Source organism: Frankliniella occidentalis, unplaced genomic scaffold (assembly GCF_000697945.3).
Source record: "Frankliniella occidentalis isolate FOCC.00 unplaced genomic scaffold, Focc_3.1 Scaffold214, whole genome shotgun sequence".
NCBI lineage: Eukaryota > Metazoa > Arthropoda > Insecta > Thysanoptera > Thripidae > Frankliniella > Frankliniella occidentalis.
The window spans coordinates 89,207-103,858 of NW_026267340.1; the positions used below are offsets into that span (position 1 = coordinate 89,207).

The window sequence follows — 14,652 nt, forward strand, 5'->3', positions numbered from 1 at the left end:
CGAGCCCATCCCCTTCGGTTCAGGGGTGCGCCAGGGCTGCCCGCTGTCGCCCATTGTGTTCAACATTGTCATGGAGTTCGTAATACGGGCACGGGCGGCAAAAACGGGCGGCTCCGGGTACTCCTTGCGAGACTGCACTATCTCTGTCTCTGTGCTGTGCTCTGCTGATGACGCTGTGCTTTTGGCCCCAGACCGCCCTGCCCTCCAAATCCTTCTGAACCGAGTGTCAGAGGTGGCGGGGTGGCTCGGGCTGAAATTGAAGCCGGCGAAATGCTGTTATCTGCATATTGCGAAGAAGCATACTGTCCGGACTGATTTCTACATCGGCACCGTCCCCATCCCTATCCTTGGGGAGGGGCAAGCTTATCAACACCTCGGGGTTCCCACGGGATTCAGGGTGGATGCGAATCCCCGGGCCGCCGCCGAAAGGGTTGAAGATGAGGCCCAGAAGGTGTTCAGTAGCCTCCTGACCTGACCCCGTGGCAAAAGCTACACGCCATTCGTACATTCATCCTACCTCAACTAGACTTCGCGCTCCTTACCGCTCGCGTGCAGAAGACGGCCTTCCAAAACTTATCAACCTTTATTAAAGAAGGCGTCAAGCGCACCCTCTTCTTGCCGCAGCGTGCCACACCCAGAGAAAAGTTTGCCTAATTTAGGCATAATTTGATGCAGGGATTAGCAACCGCCCCAATGCGTAATGTCTCTAAGAGAGTCTCGTTTGAATCTGGCATCCTATGCGAGATCCACGCATCAATGCGAGACCTGAGCATCGGTTTAATGCTTACATCAAGGTTCGTATGCTTGGCCCACGTACCACGCATAAATGCTTGGATTGGCCGTAAGATGCTTGGCGGAAAAACGAGCTTAACAAGTGCGAGATCCACGCATCAGACGGTCGGTCCAAGCAATATTTTCTCTGGGTGGCAGCCGGGAGCTAGTTTACCTCCCGCTCTCCTGGGGTGGGGCCGGGTCATCCCCACCACAGACTTTGTTGACGTGTGCGCGGTGTCGCCCCTACATTTCAACTCCTGACGTGGTCTCGCCGGCACCATATGGACGGCGGCCAGATCCTCTACCACCCGCCTGAAGAAGCTGGTTCCGGCGCTGCAATGGGGCTTCTGCGAGGAAAAGGCAACCTTTCGGCTTCATGCCAATGGCATGAATCACACCACCATCGTGGACGGGGCCAGCCGGTCCCGCCTCACAGCTGCCCTTCGCCTCGCCATACAGCTCCAGACTTCTCAAGAACCCAGATCAGGGAAAGGTCGCCCGGGTGAGTGCGGTGAATTCCATCAGCAACCATTTTATTTTTGATGGCAGGTATACTAGATTCGCGACTGGCGATTCATTCACCGCGCCCGCCTGGGCGTCCTTCCTCTCAATGGCTGCAAGCGGTGGCTGACGGAAGAGGCTGCTCGTCGGTGCCGGAGGGGATGTCCACATCTCGAGTCCACGGCCCACGTGCTCAACCACTGCCCTTCCGCCCTCGTCGCCGGCCAGCGTCGCCACAACGCCATTCAGAAGCGCCTGGAAGACGCCGAGGAGCGCTACACCCAACTCCAGCTAAGGGTAAACCAAACTCTGCCCTTCTCTTTACGAACCCCCGGCGTGCTTCCAGGTGATGCATCTATCCAGCGCCAGCGCCCTGACCTGGTGCTGATTGACTCTCTGCACCGTGTGGTCACCTTAGTAGACGTGACCATCCCATTCGAGGACGGGTGGGAGTCGTTTCAGGCAGCGCGCGCTACCAAGGTGCGCACCTACCAACCGGCCTGCGACTTGCTGGCAGCGAATGGGTGGACGGCGACAATCGACGCCTTGTGGGCGCCCTGGGGAGCTAGGGCTGGGACCCCACCAACTGGCAGGCCCTCAGGCGCCTGCGTTGCACCGACTCAGCATACAACACCACCCTGGCGCGCCTGTGCGTTTCGGATGCTGTCGCTGTCAAGTGGTCCAGGCATATATACACCGAACACGTCACAGGAAAACGCCAGTACGCCGCCGCCGCCACCCCCTCGTCACCCCCGGGCCTTAGCTGAACTGTCTCAAGTACCTTCGGGGAAAGTGGCGTAGTAGGGGGCTCACGCCATGGCCCGTGGGCCATCGTCGCTGCCGCCCTCCCCGTCTAGTTACCTCTGTATTTGAAGCTACTTCTTACTTTAACTTATCTATGTAGCTCTACTTATAGCTTGCAATCCTATTTATGCTCTGCATACCGGGCTGCACATTCCTGCCGCTGCTTGCCGCTTAACTTCTACCATTTTAATTTTTTCAATTTTTCTCTCTTCTTGAGCCTTTTTTTGTACTTAATTGGCTAGGTTGGAATGGAGAGGGAGGTGTGTGCTCACCCCCCCCCCCCCTAATTGCGCTTGCGCCTGTTTGGCCGTGCCGCCGGCTACTCGGCCCGTCTGGCCTGCATGTTCTCCATTGGCTCTATTATTCTAACCCTTTAACCCCTTAATTTTCACCCATAGGCTGCCATATTAGCCGTATTTAATTTTACTAATCATTTCTTTTTAACTATTTCACTCGGCTCCTCGGCAGTCTTTTTTATTCAGATCACTAATCTATTTGCTAAACGCTCTATGGCCAAGTCTGCTAGCCTGCACTATATTATCGTAACCCGCTGGTCTGCGAACCACAAAATGTTTATTTCAATAAACCAACACATATTTAAGTTAATCCTTATGTCAGTGCCGTCTGCCAACACAAGTCCGCTGAGCAGATAATCAGACGGGAATAAATCGCAGGCGAACCGCAATTCGTTTAAACACAAAAGTTGACGTGCTTTCAAGCAAATGGATCAATGTTGAGCCCAAAATAACCTATTTGGGGAGGGGGGGGGGACATCAAATTGGTTTGTCAGCAAACAGTACAAGGTAAGGGCTTTCCATCGCCGCTGTCCAATTTCATATATGTCAAATAATACAAGAGATAAAAGGACATTTAGGAGACGCGGGACCCGCTATTTATCTTCTTTATTTGCTTCAAACGCTAAAGGGTGCCCCAAAAAATCTCGACGGTCCCACATCCGTGGCTACATTACCTACGCACACACAAAAATTTAATTTGGGATCTCGATGGGATGACATAGAAAATTCACGAAAACTGTTTCGGTGCTCAGCAGCCTGTTTGAATCCGCGCGCCCATCAGCCGGCAGCCAATGGCGAGCCGAGCCTGGCGACACAAGAGGCCTCAATTGGTTTTCGTGAATTTTCTAAGTCATCCCATCGAGATTCTAACTTAAATTTTTGTGTGTGCGTACGTAATGTGCTCACGGATTTGGGACCGTCGAGATTTTTTTGGGCACTCTTGAGCGTTTGAAGCAAATAAAGAAGATAAATAACGGGTCCCGCGTCTCCTAAATGTCCTTTTATCTCTTGTATTATTTCACATATATGAAATTGGACAGAGGCGATGGAAAGCCCTCACCTTGTTATATGCCGCTGCACAGGTCGCTTTTCCGCAGGGCGGGCGCGCGCGGCGCCGCGGGCGGAAAGGCGTCCCGAGGGTCACTTGGTGGTGGGGCGGAGGGCCTTGTTCTCAACGCTCTCGACGCGACACCGTTTAAGATATCACAAAACGGATTGCAGCACCTGGTGCAGCTACTCAAGGGCTACATATTTCGCGAATAAAACGCTGGTCGAAATTTTAACGTCTTTTTGGCGTGGATAGCGCCCTATGTCGAACGTGCGCAAGTGATCATGGCCCCTCGATGCCCAGGCCTACTTTCCAGCTGTACATTCAGTAAGTACCACGTAACCGTTGGCAGCGATCTCAATCTCGTACACTGTGACTCAGCTGTTGTTTGTTGTTGTATATCTGACTTGAGACTGGACTTTCATTGTCCAGTAATTCTTCTGATGCTCATTTCAGATGCTGTTCCACAGCTTGGAGCATCATCTCAGGGAACCTTCACTCAAGGAAGCTTGACTCAGGGGTCTACCACTCCAGGAACTCCCACGAATGGGATCCCAGGTTTCAGCTCCTTTCTGAGCTTTCTACCCACTGGCCAACATGTTGCTCCCGGATTTTGTAAATAACATTTAACTTGTGTCAACCATCCTCTCTCCCCTGATAATGTGTGTCCCTAAGTGACACTGACTTAACTTGTATGCCTGCCACTTGCCACTAACAAGAAAGTTTACGTGTTCCCTTCAGATGCTGGTCAACCTCCGTCTCCTGAAACGTCTAAATTAGACTTGAGAGGTCGTTTAAGTCTTCTATCGCGGCTATCCCTCTAATGTCTTTGCTGTGCCAAGCACATCATGAAAGTGCTACTAGATCCTTGTCGACCTGCTTTTTATTATGGTCTGGTCCTGAACTAGATAAGATAGCTACTGCAACGCCCGTGCCCCCCCCCCCCCCCCGTGAGTGCTCGGCACGCTATGCAGGCTGTACTATGAAGCCGATTGCAGAAACTTTGGTATCGACGGCCTCGGGAAGGAGTGAGGATGGGCTAGCTGGCGACAGAATTAGGTATTTCGGGTAAGCGAAGCAACGGAACGGCCGAGCGGCTGCTGGATCCGTCTCAGCCTGCGAACTGCGCATGCGCAATAGACTCTGCGCCGCCCGGCCGCCTTCCCCTCTCCCCTGCGGGTCAGCGGCAGAGATGCAACCAGCGGTGGACTGGGCACTTCCGTTTCCGCCGCTCCGCTTACCCGAAATGCCTTACTGGACGAAACTCACTGGGGTAAGGCCTAGTGGGGACTAAATCGTTGGCGTCGACGCTGTCCGTATCCGCTGCAGGAGCTGGCTACCTGCTGCGTTGCGGGGCCACCGGGTTGGGCGGGCGGGCGAGAAGTGGGGCCGGCCGGCAGGAGGGGAGCGAGGCGCTTTCCGGAACCGGCGGGCTACTGCCAGCGAGTGTGATCGTTAGACGGGTCCAAATAGGCAATGCCGAGTGAACTTGGCGCCGGAAACGGGAGGCGAAGGAAGATGGCGCCGGTTCGCCCTCAGCCTCCAGGCTTCTGTATCCGTGCGTCTGCTGTCCATTGCTCTGCTCTGCCGCGTTTGTTAACCACATCATGCTTCAGATTATTGTGATTGCGTGTTATTATGCCAGCGAAAGTGTTTTGAATGATTTTCTCACTCTAAAAATCGAGATTGATCCAGACCACCCACTAACCTAACGCTACAGTGCAGTTGACAGCAGACGACCGGATCTAGAAGACGCGAGGCTGAGATTCGGCCAGCGCTATCCTCACCTCTCGTTTCCGGCGCTTAGCTTGTCCGGAATACCCTATTTTGTCCGTCGTAGCTCAAATTTTAAACAGCTTCTTACGAAAATGGACACCGGGCGTCAGAACTTGCCAGGTTCGTCTTATGGGGAAGAGTGGTGCCGTATTAGACTGTGGGCATTACAGATGCCAGCAATGCCATGAACAATTATCTTCAAGAAGAAATACAATTTGCCCATGCCCGTGGTGAAAGAGACTACTCCAGGATTTAAAGTTACTCTTAGATCTTTCTCAGCTGATTAAATTCCACTGTTTGTTTATGCATGAATTTCAAATCTAGCACTGTTAAACTTGGAGCGTGTCCGGACGTTTTGACCAATATTTCATCTATCACAAGTTTGTCAACACATCATAGGGTATTTCAATGGAGCGCTGGCCGGAACTAAGAAGAACAAAACCGGATATAGAGAGCGATGGTGGGGGCGGGCGGGGAGGCTCCCCTTCACCCGCCGGTCCTCCGCGCGCCCGCCCCCACCACCGCTCTCTGTATCCGGTTTTGTTCTTCTTAGTTCCGGCCAGCGCTCCATTGAAATACCCTATATGACCTGTGTCCATACCAAATATGTCTATTATGTCCCTTTGAGTATTATTTAAATGGTCCAGGAAACGGAAAAAAGGGGGTAACTGTCAAATAAAAAGTTTGAAGAGCAACCAAAAGACTTGCCACAAATATAGAAATTCTTTTCTATCTTAATTTCTCTTTATACTCAACAATTCCCATCAGGGCGGTTATAAGCGCTAGATTTTAAGAGGGTGAAGACTAGTCGACTTATCCTAAATTATTCTTTGTAAGGTAAAAACAATGGTTCATATTTTGAGGGAAAAGGGAAAACTGTGAGGAACTCCCTTGGTTTGAGGAAAACTGTGAGGAACTCCCTTGGTTTGAGGAAAACTGTGAGGAACTCCCTTGGTTTGAGGAAAACTGCTCAGATTTCGAGGAAGTCTTAAAAGATTTTGGGATTTCCCTCTTTTAATGAGAAGATCCCTCAGAACCTGAAGCGAGATCGGAGGACTCTTTGGAGAGGTTGTAAGATGATGTGCTAGTATCAACTCCCATAAGAAGTCTCTTCGGTGAGATGGCCTCGCTTTGGCGTCTCGTATCAGTGCTTACTTTTGCCTTTGGTGTTATTGCAGCTTTAGTTTTCTGTTGGCTGCAGATTAGACGATGCCTCTGTGTTAACCCAGGCTTTCCAGTTTGCACAAACAGAGAATAGAACAGCCTAAGTATTATCTTAGACATTGCTTGCATTGGTATTGGCGTGTGAGAGACGCCAACTTTGGAGGAACTTCTGATGGGAGTTGCTCTGTTCACACGGATGTGTGAAGCTGCATTTCAATGTTTCCTATTCCTTCAGTTAATGTTGCGACTAGCTTTCTGTAACCGCAAAGTGGACGGTTGTTTTCATTGTGATGTTCAAAATCCTAAATCAATTTCGTTTTTTTTTTTTTACAGATTGAACCCATTGTTACAAAACAAATGATGAAGAAGAAGTAGCTATTTCTTTAGAAGCATTATTTCTTTCAATAATAAATTCAATCATGTTGCACAGCATTCTATGTGTTTCATTTTTTGGAACTACCTCAGATTGTCACGATCAAGTTTTGGTTGAAGTGTGATGTTTACTTACTAACTCAGTTTAGTATGTGATGTGGTTTTAGTTTCACATCAATAAAACAATGTTTTCTATTGTAGAATCGTATTTGAAATGAGAAAATTTGTTTGCAAGTCTTAAACGATTCATTGTTAAAGTGTGGTCAACACGATCCAAGTTCACGAGTTAGTTCGGTTTAAAGAAAAAGGTGAAGTCTTTTTTTATTTCTAAACTTAAAAGTACATAACATTTTTATGGAGTTTTAAAATTTTATTAGTTTTGTATTTGGTTTTCTCAATTATTTTTTAAAACTTGAAACAAATTATATCAGAGCAAAGATTTTCTCTATCAGAAAATCAATATGATAATAAATGAGTTCCTGTTTTATCAGCTCAGGGAACGGAACTGTGGTGGACTTGAACATTTTGCACACAGATGTTACGACATCCTAATGTTTCATATTTTTGATGTCATACCCTCTGAAATTAAGAAGACTCACACATTCTTTTAGAATCTCATTGAAATATTGTTTTGAAGCTGAACATAGGAATTCACAGTCAAACAGATAATGTTTAACTAGTTTTTTTGCCTTCTGCAACATCTCCCATGAACTTTCACCCAAATAAATTTAATTAGGGCAATGTTCTCAGGCCTTCCGCTTCGGACTAATAGAGAGTGGAGCAGTTGCAACTGCAACATTAGTTTTGGCAGCCTTGACATGGCCATTTAACAATAGGGTATTCCGGGTAAGCTTGGCGCCGGAAACGGAGGCAAAGATGGCGCTGGTCTTATCTCAGCCTCATGGCTTCTGTATCCGTGCGTCTGCTGTCCATCGCTCTGTCGCGCTTATTAGCGACGCCATTCTGCTTCAGAATATTACTATTACGTGTTATTATTGGAAGCAAAAATATTTTAAATTATATTTTCATTCTGAAAATTGAGACTGAAATCCTGACCACTACCTAACCTAACGCCACCGCGCACTTGACAGCAGACGGGCGGATCTAGAAGCCATGCGGCAGAGAATCCACCAGCGCTGTCCTCGCCTCTCGTGCCCTGCGCTTGGCTTGTCCGGAATAGGGTATTCCGCTGCAAGCCAACCGGAACCTAAAGAAGAAAAGCATGACTGCTCGATCTGTTTCCCTCTGCGCGCTCAGTGGCTGACCGCCACAGCCACGCCACCTTTGGCCAATCAGCGTTCAGGGGGAAACAGATCGGGTAGTCACGCTTTACCTCTTTAGGTTCCGATTGTCTTGTAGCGGAATACCCTATATCCTATTATGTGAACACTGAAGATTCCAGTATGACATCTTAAGGCCAAACCACGTATCGCGTATCAGGCTTCGCGATATCTCACGAAACACTGGTTACGCTGCCACGCGCCTGGCGCACATATATCTAGGCCTGCGGGATACCACTTAAAACGAGTGTATACGAACGTGGGGCCTACTGACTGGCTCCAAAATTTGACATGATCACAACAATTTTGACAGATTATGTTAAGTCGACGTTTTAGTGATAGTAGATAATCTAGGGACTCCTGAGTCTTTTAGCCCCAGAAAAGGGTGTGGTTCGACACCAAATGTGCGGTTTGAGTATTACTTCCTTTCCATTTTTTTTTCAATATGAAGCTTTTACTATTTAACAGACCATTAGTCCATTTTCACTCTTTAATTCGTCAAGAAATGCCCCCTAGCACCCAAACGGTACAAGAGAGAGCAAGACGGACGAAATCTTTGTCGAGAGGGTTCTACTTTGACGAGTTGCCCCTTACTGTTAGGAACATAGGAAAATTTGTTGTCAAAAGACGTCTATTTTAGGGCCTGTTGTTTTCGATTATTGTAAAAATCAAAATTTTGAGCTAGAATGTCCATCTTGGACTCGATCTGTCTTTTAAGGTTACAAAACGACCCTGAAATCCTCAGATCGCTAAACTCAATACGTTCTCGAGTTATCGTGCGGACACACTGACAAACAAACAAACAGACTAGGGTATTTCAATGGAGCGCTGCCCGGAACTATGAAGAACAAAACCGGATACAGAGAGCGGTGGTGGGGGCGGGCGCGCGGAGGAGTGGCAGGTGGAGAGGAGCCTCCCCGCCCGCCCTCCGCTCCTCCGCGCGCCCGCCCCCACCACCGCTCTCTGTATCCGGTTTTGTTCTTCTTAGTTCCGGGCAGCGCTCCATTGAAATACCCTATAAAGCTTTTTCGGTCAGTGGAGTAATGGGCTTCGCTAAGCGCTCAAGCTGTCTTTTTATGGTACAAAACGACCCTGAAATTCCCAGATCGCTCTCCTCATAGGGTATTCTAGGCTATCCAGAACGGAAGTAGGAAAAGAACATACTCACAAGCAGGCCCGCCCTTACGCCAAACGAAGTTGCCAGCTCTGCTTCGCCGGCAACTCCGTTCGGCAGGGGCCGGGCCTACTTGGCCTGCCGGCGGCGATGGTGGGGCCAGCGGCCCGACCATTTCCGTCACGCGATTTGCTGAAGAACATGATCGAATGATGTAGCGGGCCTTCGGGCCGCTTGAACTCGTTATCTTTGAGTTTGCCCCAAAGACTTGAGAAAGGGATGTAACGGTGAGGCACCGCGACTACAACCCACCCTTCTGCTTAGAAAACGTTTTTTGAGGGGGTGGGGGAAAGTTTCCTTTCTATTTTGCGGTTCTTAGGGCCTTTTCTACATCTTATTGTTCACTATGGCAATTTTTAGCTTATTTTCGTCTAAAAGACCCTTTAGCGGGTAAACAGTTAGAGATAGAGCAAAACGGACGAAATTTTCGAACACAGGGCTCTACTTTGACGAGTTACCCCATAGAGAGACCATCTAATATTTTCGAAAATTAATAAATTTATTTTTGGGCCACTTTTGTGAGAGAAACTCCCTCTAGCGCCCAAACGGTGAGAGATAAAGCAAAACGGACGAAATTTTCGTCGAAGGAGCTCTACTTTCTCAATAGGGGATCATAAAACAAAATATTTTTTGCAACTTTTTTGGCCTCTCCTGTTTTCTTCGATACCCCCTTTCAGCCTCTTAGGGGTGGCTGGCAGGATTTGCCGTAGGCGTTTTGTTTTGAGGGAGTGAACCTTGAGATCCCCTGAAAATTTGAAGCACATCTCCTTCTTGTGGAACAGACACAGACAGACACGAGGTCGTTTGCATAAGCCCGCTGGATAGCTTTTTCAAAGCAGAAGGGCGGGCTAAAAACCGTCAGGTCAGTTTCGAGCTCGCCTTCGTAATAGGGTGTTCCAGGCTATCTAAAACGGAAGTGAAAAAGAACAAACTCACTGACTTTTCTATTTCCGTAATGGCTCTGATTGGTCGTCCTGATCACGTGCCACTTCGGCCTTTCTAGTATGGAAAACTGCCAGATCAGTTTCGAGCTCCCCTCCATATTTGAGAGGTTAGAATCGGATCAAACTACCGTAGTAATTTCTCATACTGAACATGCGGAAAAAGATAAGTCAGTGAGTTTGTTCTTTTTCACTTCCGTTTTAGATAGCCTGGAACACCCTATTGAAAGGTTCGAATCGGACCAAATTACCATGGTAATTTCTCATACTGAGCGGACGGAAACAGATTAATGGGTGAGTTAGTTCTTTTACACTTCCGTTCTAGATAGCCTGGAACACCATATTCTTTCTCGAATTATCGTGCGGACAGACAGAGAAACAAACAAACAGACAAACAGAATGAAGCTTTCCTGGTCAGTGGAGATATGGGCTTCGCTAATCGCTCAGCCAAAAAAATCCACAAGGCACAAAATGTTTTTTAGCCCGCCCTTCTGCTTTGAAAAAGCTATCCAGCGGGCTGATGCAAACGACCTCGTGTCTGTCTGTCTGTTCCACAAGAAGGAGATGTGCTAGATACTTCAAATTTTCAGGGGATCTCAAGGTTCACTCCCTCAAAACAAAACGCCTACGGCAAATCCTGTCAGCCACCCCTAAGGGGCTGAAAGGGGGTATCGAGGAAAACAGGAAAGGCCAAAAAAGTTGGCATTTTTTTTTTTATGATCTCATAATTGGTAACTTCTGAATAGAGTCCCCTGGACGAAAATTTCGTCCGTTTTGCTTTATCTCTCACCGCTAGGGCGCTAGAGTAAGTTTCTCTCACAAAAGTGGCCCAAAAATAAATTTATTAATTTTCGAAAATATTGGATGGTCTCCTAGGGGGTAACTCGTCAAAGTAGAGCTCTTAGGCGGAAATTTCGTCCGTTTCGCGCTATCTCTAACCGTTTACGCTAGAGGGTCTTTTAAGACGAAAATAAGCTAAAAATTGCCATAGTGAACAATAAGATGTAGAAAAGGCCATAAAAACCGCAAAATAGAAAGAAAACTTACCCCCACCCCCACAAAACGTTTTCTAAGCAGAAGGGTGGGTTGTAGTCGCGGTGCTTCACCGTTACATCCCTTTTTCAAGTCATTGGGACAAACTCAAAGATGACGAGTTCAAGCGGGCCGAAGGCTCGCTACATCATTCGATCATGTTCTTCAGCAAATCGCGTGACGGAAATGGTCGGGCCACTGGCCCGACCATCGCCGCCGGCAGGCCAAGCAGGCCCGGCCCCTGCCGAACGGAGTTGCCGGCGGAGCGAAGCGGAGCTGGCAACTTCGTTTGGCGTAAGGGCGGGCCTGCTTGTTATTTTTCAAATACCTTTGAATGGGCTCCCAAGGGGTAACTCGTCAAACTAGAATCCAGTAGCCGATAATTTCGTCTGTTTTGCTCTATCTTGAACCGTTCTGGTGCTAGGGAGCATTTCTTGGCGGAAACAAGGTGAAAATGGCAAATGGTCTATGAAATCGCAAAAAGCAAAGAATGGTGATGGGAGTTATTCTGGAACCACACATTAGGGGTCGAACCGCACCCTTCTTTAGGATCAAGGGACCCTCGATTATCTACTCTCACTAAAATGTTGATTCTTATCTAACTGTCAAATTAGTATAATTAATGAATATCAGTAAAAGAAGTTGCATACCCCTAATTTTGGAGTAAAAAGTCCACGATATATGCTGCAAACAAGTTAAATTTAGGGGCCGGAAGGCCCTATTTCCGTATTCACTCCAAATAAGTCATCTCGGGTGTCAGCACTGCAGGCTCAGTTATATGTGTGCTAGGCGCGTCGCAGTGTAACAGTGTTTTGTGCGATATCGCGAAGCCTGTTACGCGAGACGTGGTGTGGCGTACTTATTGGTAGTACTAGTGGTCGGAAAGTACAAGTCTAAATGTGTAAAAGGAACAGAAAGATAGTCTTTTGTATTGTCTTCATTAAAGCGTTCCGGTAAAGCCAATATGCAGAAGAATGCGAGGAAGAAAATGGAAATCACCATGCTTTTACATGGGACTTCCGTATTCTACTTCTGCATTTCAGCTTTACGGGAATGCTTTCCTGTAGAACAGTACCACTGTTTGGTTTGCAGAGCAACAAATCACGGTTTGATGCAAGCTAGTTACCGAAGGTGTTTCATATTAGTTTCAACATTGCCATTTTGTTGTGCATATAGCAGCCCGTTGTGTCACACTACGATAGTAGAATACATTAATAGACCATTCCGGTAAAGCGAAAAAAAGAAGAACAGACGAAAGAAGCAAAGGCGAGTATGAGAAATATACAGTGGTGCGTCGGTTGCACGGTCGTGTTAAACGGTTAAAAGTGACTTGTCTGATGTCTAAATTCGTCTGAGAGTTAATGACAATAGTTCTCACTCTCAGGCGACGCAGAATGTCTAGTTTCCGATGGATTACGTTCAAGCGTTCCCAAGTCGCACCGTACATTTCTCATAGAACGCTTTGCTTCTTTCGTCTCTTCTTCTTCCTTTTCGGTTTACCGGAATGGTCTATTGTCCGACATTAATAGCACACTTTGATGTCGCCAACCTGGTCCGCATCGTCAGACGATACGAGGCGTTTCGTCGCAGGCGTCTTGGGTGGCGATCTAGCGAGGGCCGCCTGCAGTCCCAGCAGCAGGCTGTCCGTTCCCACGGCCGCACCGAGAACACCCTGCATGCCGTGCAGGCACAGCAGGCACAGCAGGAGGGCGAGCAGGTCGCGCATGGTGTGCAGACTGTGTGCAGACTGTGTGCAGACTACCCCAAAGCAGCGTACACTGTGGCCTTTATGGATTGCGCCTTACAACTGTCTTGTTACGCTCAGCGTCGCGCTGCCCCAGGTGGCCACCTCTGCCTCGAGAGGATTTCACAAAACCCTATCTCAAGAGGTGTGAGTAACGTAGAGGGCGTGCTCTCACGTGTTACAGACGAGGGGCCCATTCATCATCGCCGTCAAACCTTAGCCAAAGATGTTTGCGTATCCGTGTGTTTTCGTCATATCAGACCAAATAGGGTAATGGTCTAGAGCACCAAGCGGAAGGTGGAAAGGCGCACGGGCCGTCCCCCTCTCCTCCACCGGGCGGGAGTTGGGGAGCGCCCGGGAGAAGTGGAGGGCAGGCGGGGAGGAGTGCGGGCGCCTTTCCATCATCCGTTTTTAGCCCGCTCTTTTGCTGAAGAGTTATTGGCTGAGCGATTAGCGACGCCTATTACTCCGTCTGGTCGGAAAAAGCTTTTTATGTCTGTCTATCTGTCTGTCTGTGCGTCTGTCTGTCTGTGTATCTGTCCGCACGAAAACTCGAAAACGTATTGAGCGAGCGACCTGGGATTTTCACGGTCGTTTCGTATCATAAAAAGACAGATCGAGTTCGAAGATGAGCATTCTAGCTCAAAAATTGGATTTAAAAAAAATCGAACACAACAGGTCCCAAAAATGACGTTTTTGAAAAATATTTTCTTATGGTGTCCAAAGAGGTAACTCATCAAAGTAGAGCCCTACGGGCGAAGATTTTGTCCGTTTTGCTCTAGCTCAAACCGTTGAGGCGCTAGAGGGTGTTTTTTACGAAAATAAGCAAAACAATGTACAACCCTGCATGATTAGACGAAGTGACGGGCGTTAACGGGCCGGAGGCCCGTATCTTTGTGCACATTTTTGCACTACCTGACTCAGGTGTCAGCGCCGCAGGCCAAGGTAGATGTATGCCAGGCGCGTCGCAGCGTAACTGTGTTTCGTGAGGTATCGCGAAGCCTGTTACGCGAGACGTGGTCTGGCGTACATCTACCTTGTATAAGCGGGCTTATGCCATCGCCCCTGTGTCTGTCTGTCTTCTGTCTGTCCGTTTCCCAAGAAGAACGTGAGCTAGACATTTGAAATTTCCAGGGTATTATTGTTGTCACTTCTGGACAACGAAACGGTTGGTGCAAATCCTGGCAACCACCTCTGAGTGAGTCTGAGGGGGTAACAAAGAAATAGGGGTTGGTCTAAGAAGTGGGAAAAAAATATTATTTCTATGGTTTTCTATGGGGTAACTCGTGAAAGTACAGTAACCCCTCGGTATAAGCGCGCTCGTTATAAGCTTTTATTAGGTACGGTCCCTGCTTACGCGCGGGGGTCGAGCTCTTTGTGCTCCGGGGAGTGACGAGGGGACGACAGGGTCCAGGGCAGAAGCCCGCTCTTTGGGTCTCCCCCGGCCTCAGGTGCTCCGCTGTGCCGGCCGGCCGGCCAGCCCGCCGCCAGGGCTGGGCCCCCGCATGGCAGCGCCACTAGGGGAATTTCTGGAAATCTAGAATTTTCCCGAGGGGAAGGGTGAAGGGCAACAGCGGGGGGAGAGTGTGGAGGGGCATTACAGATCCTGGCCTCAACTTGCAGGCAAGGTGGCTTTTCGGCAGTCAGTTTCATTCTTTGCCTAACTACATCCTGTCATATCCCAAATTTTGAACGGAGCGACCCACAGACATCATTCAATATTTGATAGAATCGTCTCGTCATTTT

The 14,652-nt window shown here is 48.5% G+C and overlaps 1 protein-coding gene across 1 annotated transcript in view; it reads right to left on the reverse strand.

Annotated features, from left to right (window-relative positions):
* LOC113214388 (myrosinase 1-like) overlaps positions 1 to 12,965 on the reverse strand; it is a 28,898-nt gene extending 15,933 nt beyond the window's left edge. Inside the window, exon 1 of the mRNA XM_052272617.1 lies at positions 12,712 to 12,965. Within this exon, the coding sequence (XP_052128577.1) occupies positions 12,712 to 12,888 (177 nt within the window). The 5' untranslated portion in view covers positions 12,889 to 12,965. The remainder of the gene's footprint in view (positions 1 to 12,711) is intronic.
* Between the last annotated feature and the right edge of the window lie 1,687 nt (positions 12,966 to 14,652).